The sequence below is a fragment of the Miniopterus natalensis genome, chromosome 11 (assembly GCF_054644295.1).
Source record: "Miniopterus natalensis isolate mMinNat1 chromosome 11, mMinNat1.hap1, whole genome shotgun sequence".
In the NCBI taxonomy this organism is placed as follows: domain Eukaryota; kingdom Metazoa; phylum Chordata; class Mammalia; order Chiroptera; family Miniopteridae; genus Miniopterus; species Miniopterus natalensis.
Genome location: NC_142091.1, coordinates 69691733 through 69713798, shown reverse-complemented (window position 1 = coordinate 69713798; position 22066 = coordinate 69691733). Strand labels below are relative to the sequence as shown.

Genomic DNA, 22066 nt, shown 5'->3' with positions numbered 1-22066 from the left:
ATTTATTTACATGCGCAAGGGGCCGTGGTAGGCTGGGTGGACCACAGGGGGGAAGACAAGCTCTGTCCCAGGGCACTTAGGGCCTGCTGGGGAGCTGGGTGCTGGTCCAACACATTATGTGACAATCAACCAAGACGCCAGTGCTTTGAGAGGGCAGAGGAGGGAGGACTTATGGTAACCAGGATCGATAACAAAGACTTCTGATAGGGGCTGGAGATATATCTATCTCCATGTAAATATATAAAGACCACTTTCAATTAAATCACTGTTGAAAGAGCTATTCATCAAGACATTAAATGTTGTAGTTCAGAGCTCTGAATTTAATATCATTGACAGACCAAAGTTTGAATTCCACTTCCAACACTTACCAATTATGTGGCTTTGGACAGTAGTTATTATTATTATTATTATTATTATTATTATTAATTTTATAATAATAGCTCTCCGGTCCCCATCTAAAAGCTACTACATTTTAAGAGGAGATAGTAACCAGAAAGAGGAGACCAAGTATAACACAGACTGACAGCTGGATATAATCTATAAGAAAGCAAAATGCTCTGTTTGCATGTTTTATATTATGGGGCATTGTTTATGAAGGTGACAAATTGGAAACAAGGGAGTGGAGTATTTCCATTTGTACCCTTACTCCTGTGTAAAAGGAGGAAAATGTTAGAATCAACCTCAAAGAGTTGGTATAAGAATTAAATGAGTTAACCAGCAGTAAAGCCCTTGGAGCAGTGCCTGGGTCATCGAGAGCTATTATTATGATTAATACCATATAATTATATGTGCATAGAAAATGTCAGGAAATCTCCATAGAGGCCATATTCTTGGGAGTAAAATAAGAAGACAAGGAATGAGGGATTTGTACTTTTTACTTGATACTGTTCTCTTTTTTATTTTTAAATTTCAAATAAATAAAATCTTAAAAACTATGCTAGCAGACACATCACAATTTATTTTATATGATGTAAACAGGTAGAAAAATCCAAGCTCTGTGAGCATGGGCTTTGGATTCCAAAATATAAAGGTGTGAACTTTGATTCTGACTTCTACTAATTAGGTTATTTTGGTCAATATTAAGTTCCCTAAGCCTTAACTTTCTCATCTATAAAATGGGCATAATAGCATCTATCTAACAGATTTAAATGCTATTATATAATGAAAGGGTCTGGCATGTACCTTACACATAGTACATTTTCAATATATATTAGTGTCCTATTTTTCTGTTGTCAGGGCCCAGGGCAGGCTGTCCCAAGATACCCCACGATGGCATATTGATTATTTCAAACTACAGTGATTTGAGAAGCAGCAGGAACAGGAGGAGCTCTCTGACTCTCCTCAGTCTCTCTAAATGCAGGAAATAAATCTGTGTGTGATAGGTGACCTCCCTGCTCCGGAAGGCTGAGAGGCAGCCCAATCACAACAGTTAAAAAAAATCCAGAATGCAGATGAACTAATCAAGGCTCTTTGAAGTTCATTAAGCCTTAAACATAGGTGTTCTGGCTTCCCATCTGGGGCTTGTCCCATTTTATTGCTATTGATTTTTAAAAAGTAGAAGAATGAACTAAATTAATGTCAATGGTGATATAATAATGCATTCTTTAAAAATATTTGTTATTATTTAATAAGCATTTATCTTTCCTAATAGGTGCATTATTAACAATTCTGGTTATTTTCATTTTCTGATTATTTACATTCTTATTAGATTCTAGTTGAGCAGTCCTATTTTTAAAATATGCCTGGCCTTTGGAAAACAAATAAACAAGAGACTTAAGAGAGTCTATCTCCATAAACAAAAGAATTATAGTTTTATGCATAAAATTATTTATATCAAGTAAATATATAAAACATTTATTATACTTAAAAAAAAATCCAGAGTCAGAGTCCAAAAAGTCTGTATAAACACACCTCGTAGCCTTTCCTAATTTACTACCGAGGCCCAACCTTACTTAGATTCCTTTTTAATGAGCTCTAACTTTATCCCGTCAATTTCTCACATGTTTATTTTCTCTTTGTCTAAAAAAGCATAAAAAGGTGCTTCGTTCGATCCTTTCTTTGAGCCTCATTTTATGATCTGAGCATCATTTTGTGGTTCTCCTGTGAGCACATATTAAACTGGTCTTTCTCCTGTTAATCTAGTTTTCGGTCAATATTATTATTTTATTATTAGTCTAGCAGTAAAGAGCAGAGGGGGCATTCTCCCCCTTCCTGACGATAACATCCCCAAATTCCTCGTGTGCATTTGGGTTGCACTGGTGAGTTCAAGTTGACCTCAACGGAGAACAGCACAGAGGCGACAGCGTTCATCCTCGTGGGACTGACGCACGACCCCACCTTCGGGTTCCCCTCCTCCTGGCATTTTGCTCATCTAGGCCATCGCTGGGCCTGGGAGTGGGGTGACGGTGATGTCGCCCGCTCGGGCCGCCCCGCGCTCCGACGCGCCTCGCCCGCCCTCGCAGCCTCTCCTCTGCAGGCCTGGGTCACTCAGCCGCCAGGGCACCAAGTCCTCTCCTGCAGCGGATGTGCGGCTCGGCTCTTTCTCTTTGTGGGTTTTGCCACCGTCCAGTGCTACCTCCTGGCGTCCGTGCCTGCGACCGCCACGCGGCCACCTGTAGGCCCCTTCGTCACCCCCGCACCGTGCCCCGGGCGCGCCCTCCTGACGCCCGCCTCCTATGCCCGTGGCGTCCTCGGTGCTTCCGTCCACACCGCAGGCACCTTGCGACTCTCCTCCTGGGGCTCCAATGAGCTTGATCACCTTTTCTGGGACGTGTCCATCTTCTACGGCTCGGGCATCTTCACGCAGCCGCAGCCCGGCCCCAGCCAGCCCACGGGCACAGACAGAAGGGCATCTGCGTTCCACGCGGCGGTGATTCCCATGCCAGACCCCTTGATCTACAGCCTTCGGAGCAAAGAAGTGAAAAATGCTCCTGCAAAGTACTCAGCAGACTCTACCCCAATCTTCGGGTGCGAGAAGGACGGAGGCAGGTGCCTCGGGGAGAGACCTCCCCTTAGGCCCAGGTGGCTTCACCCCTTGTGAGGTTTGGCAGGTTTCAGTTCTTTCTTCTCCAAAACCAGTGGTTACTTCTGCCATTAAGAGAAGTCATAGAAGCAGCACTTTGAAAGGTCTCACTCAGGAAGATAATCTTCTTTTTGGTGAACGGCATCAGGGGACATTTACATCCTACTTGCATTTGTTTCTTGACACGGTTTAAAGCAAAAGATGAAACATAAACTGAATGCACTGGATTTCCCCTCCCTGTTTTTAATGGGAAGGCATTTCCACTCACTATTAAAATTTGGTGTGAGGCTCATGTCTTCCTTGTATGATATCTGTCAACTGGAATGCACAGCATGAGGCTTTTCATTCCTTTGGTCCATGGATTAGAAAGTAAAGTTTCTAATGCTGACAAAATGTTTCAACATTTTTAATAATGTCTTAGAGAAGGTTGTAATTTAAAGAACAGAGCACTGGACCAAGAGACAGGTGCCCCAGTATTAAACCCTTCCAACCCCTGCCCTGTGCCCACCCACGCTCACCAGTTGTGAGTCGCTGTGTTCTCCATCTCCTTCCATTAAAGCATTGGGATGGCCTTGGTAGAAAACAATAAGCACCTTGTGTATGTGACAGTTTCGGCAGATAAACTGTTTAAACTTTAACCTGAATAAACATACCTTTCTTTTAAAAGCCTGCACTCTGTTCTATGCTTTTGGCCTCTTTCTAACGTCGTTACCAAAACTTGCAGAGAAGGTTCGGAGGAAAAAAGCATTTTCCCCCAAGGGCTATGAAAGAGATGTTTGTCTTCTGAATCAAGTGCTTGCATTTCTCAGCACCCTTAGTTTGGTGAATCTATTGTGAACACACATAATAGCTCTCTGTGCCCTCTTTGGTTCTGTTTTTTCAAAAACCAGTTCACCTCTGGATCCCTGTTGCTTTCTGATGTTCTGTAATTAGATGCTCCAGGGATGAAAAAGCCTGTGGAAGTTGACTTCTTAAGATAGGAATGGCACGGTGACGCACAGCACAAGTCCACCGTCAGGTCTTGTTTCACGTGCTGGAGGGTGTGAGCAAATGTGTGTGCGTGGGAAGGGAGTGGAGATTAATTTAACTTCTCACATATCAACTGCTTGATGGTGTTTATAGTTACAATTAGTCTAAGTCACCCCGTACTTCATAATTTCAAGATCACACACACACACAAAATGAATATTTATTTTAAATGTGCGAACCAGAAATCTTGGTGGGCTAAATCAAGAAAGTTAGCTTTGAGATGGTCAAATTCCATGGGGCAGCCTCTGCCTGAGAAGGCCTGATCATGAGTCTTGTGGAGAGAGGAGCAAAGAAAGAATTTTGGGACAGGAGGCTGACCTATAGGAGAAGATTTCTCTGGCATTTGGCCACCTAAGAGACCAGCAGCTTCTCCTGGATCCCAGGTCTTGACAACCTAGACCCATCTCATCCATTTTCCTGCCCCCCCTTAACAGTGGAGCCCATCCGGCAACACACATGGAAGAATAGCCTTGAAAGGCCAAGACCCACCACGTAGGAGCCCTTCTCAGTGACTTAGAGAAGTTACAAGGCTCAAGGGCGCCCAGAGGAGGGATTTGGGAAGCAGCTGTCGAAGCGCTGAGTGCACTCTGGTCTTAGCTGCGTTTCTTTCCCTCGGTTGATGTGATTCACCTCTCTTCCTCTTCTTCCTCCTCCCCCCCACTTCCTTTCCTCCTCAATTCCTTTCCATCTTCAGTCCAAACAAGAACTTGCCTCACCACCAAGCTGTTAGGTGCCCGTAAGAAATCAAAGTCTATAGTTTTTATATCACAATTGTGACATTACATAGTAAGGTGTGTTTCCGGGCATGTTTCTTTTGCCTCTTTTAGTTTAGGTAGAAACGTCTGTGGATCTTCTAAGAGTTAAAGGCCTAATGCCTACATCTTTCTCTTTTCTGTTGAAGTCGTCCCAAAGCCATGCTACAGTTGACTGCAAATGGAGATAAAAGAGTACTAGTTCTGGTATCAGAGCTGGATGAAAACCCTTACTCTTCATATCAGTTATGTGACCTCAAAAACTCATTTAATCTCTTGGAACTCAACATCCAGGACAAGCTGTGAAGATACATGAAATAAAGTGTGGGAACAAGTTCGTCGTAACGAATACAGATTTGATGCAGCTGTGATTCGTGGTCTATCTCCCACTTATCTGTCCTTGTACTTACCACTTTCGGCCCCGAGGACCCTCACTCTCTCCACCCATCCAAGTCCAAGCCTTTATTTTCATCCTGTTTAACTCCCTTTCTGCCAAGGTCTACAGCAGCCACATTTCAAGCTGACATTACCCAAGGATCCATTTACAGAAGCTACTCCAAAGGAGAGGTCTTGTCGCCAACAAGACACCAGTTTACAGAATACACATTCCTGTGGGGAGCCTTTTCACTTCCACATGGGAAATCTGTCAAACAGAGACCAAATGCCCGTTTTGCTATTAGCAACACCACCCTCCCCCTGCAGGAATGGTCTGAGGAGTGAGAGACACTGTGAGTAAGGCCTGTAGATCAAGATAATGCAGTAAAAGCATAAGAAGGCCTCTTTCCTGAAATGTCCAGAAACAGAATATGAAAACACATAAATCAGGGCAATTACTTATATCAGGATAGATAATCCTTTTTAAAAAGGATTAGTAATTAAATTATTCTAAATAGGAGGCTCCCTTTGTGCATTAGATGATTTATTTAGCTTTATGTATAGGAAAAGGGAAATTAAAATATTAGGAGTTCTTGACAACTGAAGCTAGCATTATAGACTCATAACTCTTTAGCCCTCCAAGAGCCTTTAAAAATAACCTAAACTAACCCTCTCATTTTACAATAGAAAACCCTGATCCCTACAGTTTAACTCGCTTTAACTCACAGCCAGCCAGATCTTACTTGACTCTTAGTCATCTCGTAAATTCTAAAAATTTCTTGATGTGTCAAAAGACATTTTTGCATTTTTACTTTCATTTGTTCACCATGAGACAGATTTTTGTGCTTTAACTTTGCAGTTGAGGAAACCAAAGCTTTGAGAAGTTAACCCGCCTGCCTCCTGTTAACAAGAGGAGCCAAGGTTTGAACATAAGTCTTGCCTTCTCTGCTCAGTTCTCTGAGAAAAGAAAAGTAGCCTTATATTATAGTAAATTTCAAAGAGGACTCATTTGATGTATAAATCATTTCCAGACACTCTTTCATGACAGTTTCCTGCTGTGTGGAAAGGCGCTCTGGAGAACACAAATATAAGACTCTAAGATGTAATTCTTATTTCAACAAAGTGAGTCCTCCTGCATCTATGGTGACCGATGTAATGCACTTAGAGTTAGATGACTCAGTGCTCAATAACTTGGTCAGCAGGAATGTTTCCTGTATTCTATGGAACATGTATGGACCTCAGCACATTTGCTTTCGTCTTGGTAGTTGGCGTTGGCCCTTTGAACGCTGCAGCCCACAGAGAGAGCCACGTTCCAGACAGTGCTTCCCGGGTAAAAGCTGCAGGAGAGGCGGGGGGTGAGATCTGTTAAGGAACCAGGGGACACATGCCATTGCTCTTGCGTCAGGAGCAGCATGCAAGCAGTGCAGCGAAACAGGACACATACATCTAGAGAGACAACAATTCAAGGCATTTGTAGTCATTGTCAAGTGAGTAAAGCAGAATATAATAATTAGAACTCTTCAGAGACGAGAAAGAATCCTTATGGTAGAATAAAGAATAGATCCCAGGGTGGGGAACTAAAGAAGATAACATTTGTTCTGGACAAGAAAGACAGGTTTAGTGAAATGGGAGGGAAGCTATGCAGATGTATTAGGAGAGCTCTGTTCTGTTCATCCGGAGTGTGATGTTCGTGAGGAGAAATAATGGAAAATAAGTTTGAAATGCTACAAGCTGGTGCCCAACTGGTGAAGGATAGTCTCTTTCAGATTAAGATTTTCAAGTTTAAACTACAGACTCAAACTCCACTGGGAAAGTCTGGACATCACACAGGTGCCAGAGCTAAGGGTGGAATCCCACCTGCTGTAGAACATTTGGAACGGTTTTGCTTGCGTACCTATGTTAAGGTAAAGCATTTACTGCTTCGGCCAAATTGTTCAGCATTTTATGTGTGAGCATGTATCCCCCCAAAAGTTATTTGAGCAGCAGTTGTAGCAGACATGGGTCATTTTTTAAAATGTATCCAGAACCATTTTTCCTTCTTAAAACATGGACTTCCTTGGAGAATGTTCTCATGACCATTGTGTTGATGGGGGAGGAATTTCCCATGCCAGCCCCAGTCTGTGGAAGCCCAGGCAAGCAGGGCCTTTCTTTTCCTGTCCCCTCGAGCGAGATCCCTATAGAGAAACGCACAGAGGGACATAGAGGGGCAGGCATGAGCCCTAAAGTAGGCCGAGAACAACTTCTCACTTCCCCAAACTTGGCTCTGAGGCCAGCGACGCAAGGACAGCGCGAGGACTTGGAGTCACCTGCCCCAGACAGGGTCCGGCTGGGCCCCACTGACGCTCTCTTTGCTGCTCGCTTCTGCTCCGTCTCCCTCTGCCAGGCCTTTGCTTCCTACCTCGTGTCCAGCTCCCCTTTGGTCCTGTGAGCCTCTTGCTGGCCTTTCAGTCACCTCCTGTTTTCTCCTTTACGTTCGCCTAGGTTGGTCTCTAATAAAATGTCACTGATCTTACCTAGCACGTGAGTCACCCCTCCACGGGCTGTGCGGTGAACCAGGGACAAGCCCCTGTCCTCCAAGAAACTGAAAAACAGCAGCATGCAAAAGGCTAAAACAATAGGGTGAAAAAGCCCTCAGTAGCAGAAGCGACGTCTGCAGGCATTTCTGCCAGCAAAGGGCGGGGTGAGCGACGCCGAGAGGGCCTGGCTGCATCCATCTCACCCGCGCCCAGTGCGGTCGGGACCGAGCTGTCCGTTTTGCATTGTTTCTCGTTAACGGTGCTGATAAAGGCCTGCAATTACTGGCACATAGCTACGGGAGAGATCGCAGGGCTATTTCTGTCCCACTGTCTCTTGTCACAGACGAGGAAGCTGTGGCCTGCGAGGGGAAGCGGCCTCCGAGGGCCTCCCGTCCAGGCGGCCGAGAGGCCTCTCGCTGTCGCACCGCTGCCCTGGCTGGTGGCCACAGCCCGCCTGGGGCTTGCCTCCCCCGGGCTGCTTCTGACACACTCACTCGGTTCTTATACACACGTTACTCGGGCTCTCCTCACATAGTGATCACTGTACACCTGAGGGACGTGCTGGCCTGGCCACAGCTGCAGAGCCACTACGTTGTCTTTTTTTTTTTTTTTTTTTAATATATCTTTATTGATTTCAGAGAGAGGAAAGGAGGGGGAGAGAGAGAGCTAGAAACATCAATGATGAGAGAGTCATTGATCGGCTGCAGCCCGCAACCCGGGCATGTGCCGTGACCAGGAATCGAACCCCGATCGCCTGGATCCTAGGTCGATGCTTAACCGCTGAGCCACGCCCGGCCGGGCACTACATTGTCTTTTAATTTGATTGCAGTGACCTCTTTTCTTTAGGTTTCCTGTTAGCTGGGCTTTACCCTTCCCTTCTCAATTCCAAGCATCTCTTAGGTCAGTCATAATGTCTCCTGCCGAGGGTGCCACGAGCTGCGTGGACCTCATAGCTCAACTCCCTCAGGAATTGCCTTCAGCTGAAGAGAGTCACCTCACCCAAGATAATTCACATCCAAGACCCGTCAGTGGGGGACACAAAGGCCTCGGCCCCTGTCCTTGAGCCAGCTCCTGAGGATCACCCCAGATCAAGAGTTCCCTTAAAACTTGGCTGAGGCCTTTGTTATGACTGCATCACAAACCAGCTTCTTGCTCTCTCTGATTCTGCTGCCATCTCTCCCTCACTGGGGCTGTCCCCAGGGGTGTCCCCTTGGAGCCTATTTCCCAGCAAACATGACCTAATGTCTCCTCACCCACTCTCAACTCTACGAGAACTTCTGATGGCCAAATAGCATCGTTTTACCTTCTTCAGAACCGTGATTTGTGTTGCTAACAATCTCAGAGACAAAACCTTCAATCCCCAGACCTGTTTTCTGAAACTGACAGAAAATAATAGCCCTGAGGTCAGTGCACACAATATTCACATTTCCTAGCCATGTAGAGAGCATTAGGGACCACTCCTTCCTCTCCCCAAATATTTCCTGAGGGTTTCCTCTGTGCTTGGAGCTCTGACGGGCACTGTCATTTTTACTGTGCCTCACAATTACTCTGTTCACATTGAATGTATCATCTTAGCTTTGTAGTTAATAAAACTAAGGGTCAGAGATGTGAAGTGACTTTATTAAAGGTCAGATAGCTGGAGAAGAGTCCCCATATTCCATGAAATGATGGCGGTTTGGGGACAGGCACTCTGTCACCTCCACCTTTGTATCCCTAGCGCCTGGCTTACTTCCTGGAACACAGCAGGCGCTCAGTGATTCTCACTGAGTGGACGAATGACGGAACATTCAAGGAGAGGGAATTACAATTTTATTGAGTCCCTTCATCATGCCTGATATATTTTCTATATCTTAATGTACATTATCTCTTTAAAATTCACGACAAATTTGTGAGGGATGGGTTAAATTTCTCATTTTGCAAGGGGTGAAACTGAGGCTCAGATACAGGGGCGCTAAGTGGTAGAACCAGGACTCTAGTGCACTGTTTCCTGGCCCTGCATGCCTTCTGCTGTATCTTGACCTCCCCCACCTCCTGTTTCTCAGATGAGGAAACTGAGGCACAAAAGCCTTAAGTAGCTCTTTCCGAGTCGTATTGCTGGAGTGGCAGCGCAGAGGCCAGACCCCAGATTTTCTATCCCCCACTTCACAGCACCAGCTAGTTCTCCCGCTCAGCCCCCCAGGACCCCGGCTGCCCTCCCCAAGCACGGTCGGTGGAGCGCACTCTCACTTAGATCGGAAGCCTCCTCACCAGCTAGGCCACCCGGCCATGCGCTTGCATTTCAGAGCTCACAGCTAAAAGGGCCCTCAGCTTGCTTGGCCTGCTTAGGACATATTAAAGGCTCACATTCAAAGTCACTCACCTCTTGGCTTACTGTCAAGCTTATGGCTTTCCAGGTTTCTCTCTCTCTCCCGCCCCCTCTCACTCAGCAGGGAGTGGGTGATGTTTGCCTGCGTTATTTTCTACATGAATTACTGAGAGCTTATTTTCAAAGATGGATTTCATGACCTACTCCCTTTGCTGTGCCTGCAGAATTCATCCTGGAAGGCAGGAGACAGAAGTGGTTAAGGGCGGAGGCTCCAGAGCCAGAGGCAGGCTAAGGCTACGTCTTCTTAGCCGAGGCAGGACGCCTTTGGCTTAATTTCCTCAGCAGGGAAATGGAGACCAAAAAAAAAATAAATACCTATTTCCTGGGATTGTTACAAGGATTAAACAAAATAATTCGTGGACAGTGTTGAACTCAGTTCCCAACAGGGAGAGCATGCACACATAAGATAACTAAAAAAAATCGACAAATAAGGATCGCCACGGCCTAGCACGACCGACTCGAGCCAGTTCGCCTGGGACTTTGCTGATTTGGCACTGAAGTCCCAAGTACCAGGAAACCCCTGGGTCCTGGGGAAACGGGAATGGTTGGTCACTCTACTCCCCACCAATGAAACAAACGAAAGGTTTTGAGCTACTCGTTTATTCATAAAGTATTTACTAACAACTAACGCATCCCTGACATTTTGATGGTATTTGGAAGGTAAACATGACAAAGTGAGTTCTCGTTGAATGCTCAAGCCAAGAGAGAGAATCATGAAAGTGGGAAAATTATAAACAACTCCCTAGAAGCTGGCATGAAGTGTGTAACTCTGAAAGACATTGCTTCTTTGGGGGGCATTTGGTAGGAATTTCATGGATTACACACTTCTGTCTAATAGGGAATTTTCCCCCTCCCAAACACTACCGCTGTGGGGAGCATTATAATATGTTTACATAGGAAAAAGCATTTCCTAGAACAATTTACAGTAAACAGCTTTTTTTACTGCAATACTTCTCAGCATCTTTAATTGGCTAATAGGCATTTGATGGTAGCATGTCTTAAATATTGTTGCCAAACTTTCAAATTTTTTTGATAACGCAGAATTATTTTTAGGACTTATAAAATGATACCAGCGTCCCACAGAGCTTTAACAGAAAGAAAATCTAGGTGGTAACTGGCATTAAATACAAAATCTCAGACTGGGAAGGAAGGCCCCAAATCCCACATCCTCATAAACAGAGCAGCCGCGCTTTAGTCATAATCGCCCAAGCCGTGGTTCTTAACCTTTTTCTGTGATTGTGGTTCATGAGCTTCCTTTCAAAATTTGATGAGCACATAAGTGCACAGAAAATCAAAGACACCAATCCGGAGGCTTGAACTTTGCAGAGATGCTATGTCTTCTTAGGAATTAAAAAATCTCGTTCTTTAAGAGAATTTTGAACCTTCATATCAGCAGCAATAGGAAAAAAACCCTACAAAGACTCAAATAAATTCTGACACAGGAAAGAAATACTGGACTAGCATAAAGTGTGAATGCCTTTATCATCTCTTGCACAGATTAATGAAATTAATGCAGACGAAAATGAAACGGGTCTGATCACATGCTTATTCTATATATAATTAATATATATAATTATATCTATATCATTAACATATATAATCCCATATAGAACAGGGCATTTTGTTCTACGGGGAATTATATGCTTCTCGGTGTTTACTTGCTTAGTGTCTGTCCTCTCCATTAGACTGAAGCACCATGAATGCAAAAATTCTGTTTATTTTGCATGGGTCTGTAGTCTCAGGACTCCTCGTTATGGTTTAAACACATTTGGGATCAATCAAGAGTTGAATGAATTGATAGTTTTTCTCAATGGTACAAACATTTTAAACGAATTAAGTGAAGCACTAAGTCCTGGGCTCCCCTTGTCTTATCTGATGACAGAGCCCTTGTCTCCAGCCCCCCGGGTCACACAGTAGCTGGCCTCCTGCTTCATCAAGGAGAATTGCTGCAAATGGTGTAAACAAACCCATGATCTCCCTCAACAAGCAGAGCTGGATCCCCCATAGACACGTGAATCGCTTGTTCCCAGTTAGGCGAGATAAAGAGCCTTGTAACTCTCATAGGGTATTGTCCCCTGAGAGTCCCATGGCTATATAACTTCCTTCTGGTTGTCATTCCTTAACCTTTCCAGATCCCCATAACGCCCTTTGGCAGCCCAAGAACCAGAGTTCCTTCAGCCATTCGTTTATGCATCTAATTTTTAAATAGTTACCTAGAAGCCATAATGACCTTCCCCCAAACTGATATTTCTAAGAGGAAGCAACAATACTGAGGGAAAAGAACCCCGAAGAATAGTGATGATGACTGTGATTGCGACCAAGTATAAGGTATAAGGTATTTTAGGGATGTCCTTACTTTCTTCCCATAGCAGCAGTGTTCAGGAAGGATGTTATTGGGCTGCCTTTCTGTTATCTCTGTTTTATAGACAAAACGTACCAAGACTCAGACAGGTTAAGTGATTTACCTATGAAAAGTGAGCAGAGATCTGGGTCTAGACCTCTTGTTAGGTGATCCCAAAGACTACAGCATTTTTTCCCTTCAGTTTCTCCCTGCCTCTAGAGAACCTGAAACACTTTGGCCAAACACTGAAGGAGAACACTCCAGTAAAGGGCTACCTTTTTCACAGACTGAATTTCTGATTGGGGATTCACTCACAAATGAAGGTGCTGAGCTTGCACGATCTATCCTTCAGGGAGTAAGATAAACTTCTAAATCTACTAGATCAAATCTACTGTCTGCATAAATTTGCACAGATAAAGGTAATCAAGAAAATGCATCAAAAAAATAATTTCTCCTTTGATTTATTTAAAGATTGAGCTTGAGTACTTTGACCATTTCTTTTTTTCTTAATTTTATTTATTCTTAATTTCTTCTCAAGACTAAAATAAACTTTAACTTTCTTTTTTTTTTCTCCAGGATGATCTGCGATTAAAACCCAAGATTTCACACATAGAGAAGGAAGTTGGTAAAAAGTTTTGAAATAATTTCTAGCACATGGATTTTTCCACCAGAATTTGAGAAATCTGTACCTGAGCTATTGATTTAAGTGAGCATCGTTCTAAGGAACCAAGAGAACACCCTAGTCCCCTTGCTCTGGTGAGTAGCCCTCATACCTGTAACAGCAGAAGTGAGCTCTGCCCCGGATTCTCCATGCTTGTCGCGACCCTCACCTGTCTAACTGCCTTTCCAACCCCTACCCTCACCTTCAGACCCGTAGGACTGATCCCATTGTTACTTTTATCATGATGTCACTCAGCACGAAGCTGAGGGTTGTTGTATCAGCCCTCGACTCCTACAAAGCAACGTTAAACATCTTGGTATATCCCCTTTACTGACCCTGGCTTCCGCTCCTGCCCAACCCCTGAAGTCACCCCACTGTGCCCTTTGCAGTTTATAGTCAGTCATCAACATAACCCAATACATACTTAACATTTTCCCTGAAAGTGCCTTTTCCCTGCTTGGTCTATGTCCTGGGACAGTGCTTCCCTTGTGGCCATCTCAAGTGGTGGCAATTGTCTCTCCCCATCCCCTTTACCACCAATCTCATCTTTTTTATCTTGTAACATTAGAATACTCCTGTTTGTGTCTGTCTAAACTCTTGCCTTTGGTGATGTTATTTAGTCTTGTGGATTGAATATTACATATATGTGCATTGAACCATTAGAACTTACCAACATAGTTCAAATTAATCAATCTGCTACAGCCTGTTCTCGTCTCTAAACTCCAGACTGTATATCCAACTGTGCAAGACTTCTACTTGACTACCCAAAAGGGATCTCAAACTCAATGAAAGGATCTCTTTTCCCCCTTTTCCCAAACATCTGTTTCTTTTACACTATTCTGGGTATCACTATACAAAAATTGGAGTCTGTGTTCACTCCTCTCTATCTCTCATGCCTCTTTTTCAAGATACCAGGAAATTTAGTCGCCTCTACTTCTGAAATATATCCCAAAGTAGTGGAGGTGGGATTTTCATCTTTTAACATGGCTTTAACATGGCCCCAGATCAGGGACATCTGAGTGCAAACGTTTAAAACTGTACTAATGTAATAAAAGTTAAAACTGCTATTTTCTAGATGTTTTTATTCCTTGTATATGAATTTCTACTATTTTTTTTTTTTTTTTTTTGGTTAATTGCACGTGCCGCGTACTGTACTATACTGAGAGCGTTTTAGGCTAAGGACATGTTTTATTTAACTATCCTTCCCTATCATAGAACACTGTTCTTGACACAGTGGAAAAGACCAAAAAAAGCCAGTTGAAGTAAAATTAATTCAATTTCACATTAATTTTATCAAGCTGTTTGGGTTTAATATAAAGAAGAATTTGTGGTTATTCTGTAAACTTTGAATTGGGAGTTTGTGCTCCTTCCATGAGCAACTAACCCGATAACCCTGCAGACACCCTTTCTTTTCTCCTCTTTATCTTAATTCACTGTTCTATGAGACTAGGAGAGTAGGACGTATTATCTCTAAATCCTTTGACCTGGATATTCTATGATCTATCAGTAATCTACAACTACATTTTATTGTCATAACCACGCTTTAGATGTAGAGAATTCTGGAAACACGCTGCTGCGGTCGTGAAATGAGACCCCGCGTGGACATGCTGGCTAATGCCAGCAGAGTCTGCCCCCCCGAGTCACCCTGACTCTGTTTCCTCACTGCTGCAGGGCAGCCACCGAGCTCCCAACTGATCTCCATGGAAAACAGCACCGAGGCGACCGAGTTCCTTCTTGTGGGGCTGACAGATGACCCGAGCCTGCAGATCCCACTCTTCATCACCTTCTCCCTCGTCTACCTTTTCACTCTGCTCGGGAACCTGGGGATGGTCCACTTGATCCTGTCCGACCCCCGCCTCCACAGTCCCATGTACTTTTTCCTCTGCAACCTCTCCCTGGTGGACATCGGTTACTCCTCAGCTGTCACTCCCCAGGTGATGGCAGGGTTCCTTACAGGGGAGAAAATCATCCCCTACAATGCTTGTGTCACCCAGTTCTTCTTCTTTGTCGCTTTCATCACTGTGGAAAATTTCCTCTTGGCCTCCATGGCCTACGACCGCTACGCAGCAGTGTGCAAGCCCCTGCACTACACCACCACCATGACACCCGGGGTGTGCGCGCGTCTGGCCGTAGGCTCCTACGCCTGTGGCCTCCTGAATGCCTCCGTCCACACCGGGGACCTTTTCAGGCTCTCCTTCTGTAGGTCCAACGTGGTCGATCACTTTTTCTGCGATGCTCCCCCTCTCTTGGCTCTCTCATGCTCAGACAACTACGTCACCGAGATGGTTATTTTTTTGGTGGTGGGTTTCAATGACCTCTTTTCGGTCCTGGTCATCTTGATCTCCTACCTGTTTATATTTCTCACCATCCTGAGGATGCGTTCATCTGAGGGACGCCAAAAGGCCTTCTCAACCTGCGCTTCCCACCTCACTGTGGTCTCCATCTTTTACGGGACAGGCATCTTCATGTACTTAAAGCCCAGCTCCAGCCACTCCATGGGCACCGACAAAATCGCATCCGTGTTCTACACTATGGTCGTCCCCATGCTGAACCCTGTGGTCTACAGCCTGAGGAACAAAGAGGTCAAGGGTGCCTTTAAGAAGGCTGCAGGGAAGGCAAAGTCCTCTATAGGGTCCATATTTTAATTATACAGAATCAACAGTAAGATAGTTTCCTACAGCTCAGATCTATCTGGGGAAAATATTTACCTTTCTAGCCACACAATTCCTAATTCCTTGTAGTCATTTCCCCAGCTATTAATTAAGTCCACAAAGCAAAAGTCTTAAAAATATGACACCTGGGAATAATAGTTGAAGAAGAATCATCCATGAATATATAATTCTTATTTTTAAAATTATTTTTCAATAAATATGTTCACTCCCACCCCCACATGAACATGTACACTCACGTGTACATATAAGTATATGCACACACAAGCATCATTCATGAGAAACTCATGAAAGCCACATACCTATGAAGGAAAAATTAGTGAAGATGTATTGAGATAGGACTGTTGTTATAGTAGAATTTAAAACAACTATTTTTGTGTCGGAGAAGACATTCTTTTTTTTAATTGTTGACATAATTACATACGTCCCCGTTTCCCCTCCTTTGCCCACCTCCACCCAGCCCCTGCCCCTCTTCCCTCTGGCCATCACCATACTGTTGTGTCTGTGGGTTATGCCTAAATGTCCTGTGGCTAATCCCTTCACCTTCTTTCATCCAGTCCTCCCTTCCCATCTTAATATAAATACTTTACTTAGTAGAACTGTATGTTATATATCATGTATGTTTGATTTTTTAAATTATATTGCACTTGATCTTTTTACATATAAAAAAAGCAATAGGTTTTATATTTTTCAATTAACCTTATAAAAATATTTCCAAAATTCCTTGAATGTAGATTTATTATTGATTCTTTGTTCTTGTTTGTAATGAAAACACATGCCTTTACGCAGGCATTTATTTTCCCAACCAAATTTCCATATTAATAAGTCATATCTAAAAATAATGTTTATATGGCAATTTTAATAGAGGAAAAATATCACAATATAGGAAAAAGAAAAGTCTGATAAAAGCATATTTTGATTCACTTAAATAAAAATGTAACACCTAATTTTTAAAGTTTGATTACCAAAAAAGACAATAGTATTAATAACTTATTTGTATGTAAATGCTATAAATTTGTTAATGTACATATCTGCTAACATTTTGAGTCTCACTATGTTGCATTTTAAATCTATGTGTATCTCCCTTTCTCTCCTCCGATCTGAGAATTTTTGGCCATTTCTTTCTTCAAATATCCTTTCTGCCCTCCCTCTCTCCCTTTGGGCTGCTATGATGCACATGTTGACACTCCTGTATTCTTCCGCTCTTCTCTGGGACTATGCTTTTCCTTTATTATTATTCTTTATTTCTGTCTCTCAGGCTGGATGTTCCCAACTGACCTGTCTTAAAGTTCACTGATTTTTTTCCTGCCAGTTTAACTCTGTTACCGATCCACTTTAGTGAAATCTTTCTTTTTCTTTTCAAATCAAGAATTTCTATTTGTTTTTTAGAATCTATATCTTAATTGATTTCTCTATTTGGAGAGACACTGCTCTTATACTTTCCTTAATTTTTCAGACTTGTTCCTTTAACTCTTTGCTTTTCACCAGCTTTCACACAGTGGGGAATTATCACAAATAGGAAGAGCTTGGGTAAAGGGCATCCAGAAAAACATCGTCTCTCAGCTCCTGGTGTCCATGTTATAGTTTCTACATAGAAATATAGCTGGAATTGTGTGTGTGTGTGTGTGTGTGTGTGTGTGTGTGTGTGTGTGAGTCCCAGGGTTGTTTGGCTTTGTCTGTGACTCAGTGGCTAAACCAAATGTGCTGAAGATGAATTCTTGTCTTCCAACTTGCTGACAACTTAAGCAGCTCACATTTTGATTCCCCTCTGTCTTATCTCTCCACCTATTAGTTATTAACACGCACTCCAAACCCACAGCTACATGGAAGGGTCTTTGGAGTTAACTCGCAGTGACTTCTAAGGCCTCCCAGGGATAAAGGCTTTCTTCTGGAGAAAATAGACACTCATATGAATGGGGGCTTTCTCACACACAGAAAGTAAGACTTGCAATTGTTTTATAGCGTATGATGGGAGTTTACAGTATTCCAGGCTCTGTGTTAAAAGCGTAAATATTAACTTATACACTCCTCCTAACAGCAGTGTGAAGCAGGCACTGTCATCTCCATTTATAAAGACGGGAATTACTACACCTGCAACCATTTTCATATGAACTTCAGGAAGCCACGTTGACGTGGGGCAACACAACTTTTATAACCTCCCAGCCTACTTTCTAGCGCCCCTCTCATGATCCTACCCGATTGCCACCAGGGAAGTTAAGTCTGAATCTTTTGCTGGAGATATCTGCACTATTAAGAAGAAATAACCCCAAGGAATGTAAACACATTAGTGCTTCACAAACTAAGCTAGGTCTCTACAGTCTAATTGCTTCTCTCTAAGTGACTAGTCCCCTGACACCTTCATGTACACATAAATCCCTCTGGTTCCCAGTCATTGGCTTCTAACATCTCAACAGGACTATTTAACATCATTTTAGAGGGACCAGCCTGTATGCCAAAGGCTCTTTGGTGTTCTTTGATTGATCTTAATGTAAAATTTTGTCCATTTACTAAGTGACCTTACTTCACTGATGTATTACCCTGAGTCTGCAGCAATGGTCAGGGGTAAAGCCCCAAGCTAAAATGTTGTCATGGTGAGTATAATGATTCTTTCTTGGAGCTGCTGAGCATTTGCAGAGTACATTTCTCCTATTTGTGCTCCAAACTGTGTCCCTGTGAGACAGGTTGGAAAATATTTTATAATTGTCACCTGATAATTACCTCTTCTTATATTTCCCAGCCTTTAGAGAACTTAAATCTTTGTGTCCAGACATTAAGTAAGGACTTCAATGGGCTCCTGTCTTTCTTTTTGAGTGGGACTGACAACTTGAGGATCGTAAGTGAAGTTGTATCATTTCCCTTTGAAGAGCAAGGTAACCTTCTGGCTCAGTTCCACGGTCTGTTTAGATGGAGGTGCTGGAAGGTGCGCTATGTTAAGTTACAAGGGCAACATCTTCCTCTGGGTTTTTCAGGGTGTAATATCCCAAAGTTAATACTCGGAGGCTTCCGTGCTGTTTACCCAGAGTCCAGATGCTACAACAACCTCCATTCATTAGGAAAATGGTGATTTTTCTCAAATTACAGAGGATGGCATTTTTCTCATCATTTAAAATTCCTGTGCTTAGGAAAGCACGGAGGAAATGGTGAGCACTGAGTAAGTGTTCGGTGAGGCAGTGAGCGAACAAATAAATAAATGAGTGAACCACTGAATGAGTTGTTTTTAGAGACTGTTCATTGGGCCCATTCTGAAGTTCATGGTCCTGTGTTATGAAAGCAAAGTCTCACGTGTAACTTGGAGCCAACTATTCCAAGGCTCCTCATCAAAGATTTTAGATTTTTTTGAACAAGGAATTCACAGCAAAGAGTGTGATTTGCATTGTCACACACCCACACCCACACACCACCCCCCCCACACACACACCCCAGAAGCAAAACTTCCGTAAGGCCCAACTTATGGTTTCACTTGCAGCGCATCTTTGCCCTCTGCGGTTTATCCTACATGTGCTGGGTACTTAGGACACCTAGAAAAACACCTGCACGCCGGGAGTGCCGTGTGTCAGGAGTGATGACTAGTCATTGTAAAATATTGGTCTAAGACAATTTGTAGTAAATTAATTCTAAGTTCTCACAAAACAAATTCATGGAGGGTTTACTGGTCAATGATTTGGCGAATATAGAAACTGTATTGATCCAACAAAAAGGCGTTTCACAGAATATTCTTCTTAATTATATTCTAATAGATATACATATGTTCCTCGTGTGATTTAAATATATTTTACTGAGTAGGTACTCAGGGGAATTTAAAGAGAGCTATTGACATTAACTGTATTGAATAAATGTGGACTATTTTATAAAAGATATTCATGAAGAGTATATTCTATGAAAGTATCAATGAAATACATGTAAATTCTGTTCCTCTTAGATTTTTCATCTAGAGTCTCAGAGTTTTTATCTTTGGAGATCCACTTTCATATAGAAACAGCAATCATTTCTTCACTAGCTCACTCATCCGACAAAAATTCATTGGCTGTGTGATAGGTGCCACGCACTGTGCTGGGCACCTGGATACAAAGATAGTAAACCAAGGCTTTTCCAAGAGCCAATCTAGAAAGCAATGGACAGATAAGTAAAATAAAGTTCCCTCAATATATGTAAAACAGTTACCTCCATTTCGCCATTTTGGGGGGGGGGGCTTTTAGAGAATTTTAAAATTGTGTTAAACTTTTAAATGAAAAAGCTACAGTTCAAATATAGTGTGTGGTCCTAAATCTCAAGCACTTTTTACCACCTCAGATAGACTTACAGTTATGAAATAATTAAGTCTCCTTAATTATTATCTGTTGTGCGCTCAGTTATATACTAGACACACTGGGGGGAGTGTAAGGCAACATAATATATTGTTTATATTATGCATTGTTTCCATAGCAATCAAATGGGATTCAGACTGTGAGGGGTTTGAATCCATATGAACTAGGACGACAGTACCCGGCCTGAAAGGCTGTATGGCTCCCCATTACGCTGCTGATATTATTGTTGTTAGGGGTCAAAAAGACATTGTCTGTAGGACATATTTACTATCTAGTTGAAAAGACAAAGCTTCAACATCCTTCAATGTCTACTCCTTAGTTCCCACCATCTCTCAGCTCCCGTATCTCCAGCTCAACGATCCATTCTGGGCCTCAGTTCTTACCAGATGTGCCCTAAAGGGTGGCTTGGCCTGGGGTAGTCACACTGGAGGTGGTGACAAGTGAATGGACTCGGGGTACATTTTGAAGGTAGACATACAGGATGTGCTCATGGACTACATGCGGAGTGTGAGGGAAAGAGCTCCGAGGCTGAATAATTCTGGCAGTAAGGGATCCTTTGTTGAAGACTTCATCAGGTCCCACCAGATATTTAGCCTGGATTCTGAACATTGTAGAGGTTATTTTGTAATGAGAGTATGCACTGGGTGAATTGATTGGTACAGCTTTCAATAGGCTCCTCGGGCAGAAACCATGCCATGAAAGATAGCGTCTCAAAATTTGTATCTGTAATTATCCCTAGAGCTCAGCCTCCATTTTTTGTTCACATTTGTAAAAATAGTATGTTTATGTAAACAAATCTGGATTTAAGTTATGAGCTCACTCATTCACATGTTTCTTTAGTAATGTGGTTCCAGTAGCTTTGTTAGGTTTATTTTGTTACTCTCTTTCAACCTATCTTTTATGTACTACTACAACTACTGTTAATAATAATAATATTTATTTAATCATATTAAAACATGTGGCTTATTGCATGCTAATTATGTATTAAGCAGTATTCTGAGTGATTTAAACACGTCAACTCATTAAATTCTCCAAACAGCTTGGCAAGGTGCTATTATTATCACCCCTGTTTTAAACTGAGGCCCAGGAAGGTTGTGACTTGCCCAGGGCTGCCCACCTGGCAAGTGGAGATGCGGGAATTTGAATGACTCCAGAGACCATGCTCTTTACCAACCATGAGACGCTGCCTCTCTAAAGACCCGTGTTGTCTTCAACGCACCTTCTAAAATTGCTATGAGAATTCCCTAGAGTAAAATAGGAAATGCAATGCCCACTTTATTTATTTATGTTTTGGATGAAGAAATTCAAGCTCAGGGACATTTAGGTTGCTTTCCAAGGGGATGGAATGAGAATGAACACCTTCCTCCACCTTCTGCCGCTTCCCTCGAGGATGAAGCCAGGCACAGGCTGTACAGAGCACTGTTTGAATGGTCACAGTTTTGAGATTTCTTTTTTTTTTTTTGGCATATGTTTCAAGGGGGACAGTTTTCACTGAGAAGTGAAAGGGCAACTATCCTTTCTTAGATCCCAGGCGGGTCACACTTGCTTAAATGACAATCTTCCCAGCACTTCTCATCCAGAAAGGCAGTGGCACATCATTTTTGTCTGATGGTTGCCTAGTAGGATGGCTGGGACATTAAGCGAGGTACTGTTCCTTCTTCTCAGGCCACCTGGCACATGGAAAGTCCTCCATTAATGTGAGTGTTACTTGGTCAGGGGATGACAGACTCATTGACAGAGAAAGCAGAAGTTTTCAACCCAAATGAAAATAAGCAATGGATACTTTGAAGATACGGTCATTTGGGATACCTGAGGGGGTGTGGAGCTAAGGAACGCGTGTAAACCCTTACAGATCGGAAGGCGGGGGTGAGAGGTGCCAGCGTCTTGGTCATCGGGAACCTTGCACCGGTCACGGGGTCATGGCGCCCTCATGGCATGTGGGTGACGTGGGCACGCTGTGAGTCGTTTCCCACGCGTAAGTAATTCATCCATTTTGCTTCTCTTGTTCTGCCAGGTGACACACGATTTCGAA

General features: G+C 43.0%; 1 protein-coding gene across 1 annotated transcript; it reads left to right on the top strand.

The window, feature by feature from the left end:
- The first annotated feature begins 14755 nt into the window (after positions 1-14755).
- Positions 14756-15706, top strand: LOC107527659 (olfactory receptor 5B12-like). Its single transcript, XM_016200440.2, has one exon. It carries the CDS (start codon positions 14762-14764, stop codon positions 15704-15706), a length of 945 nt encoding a protein of 314 aa, XP_016055926.2. The 5' UTR covers positions 14756-14761.
- The last annotated feature ends 6360 nt before the right edge of the window (positions 15707-22066 follow it).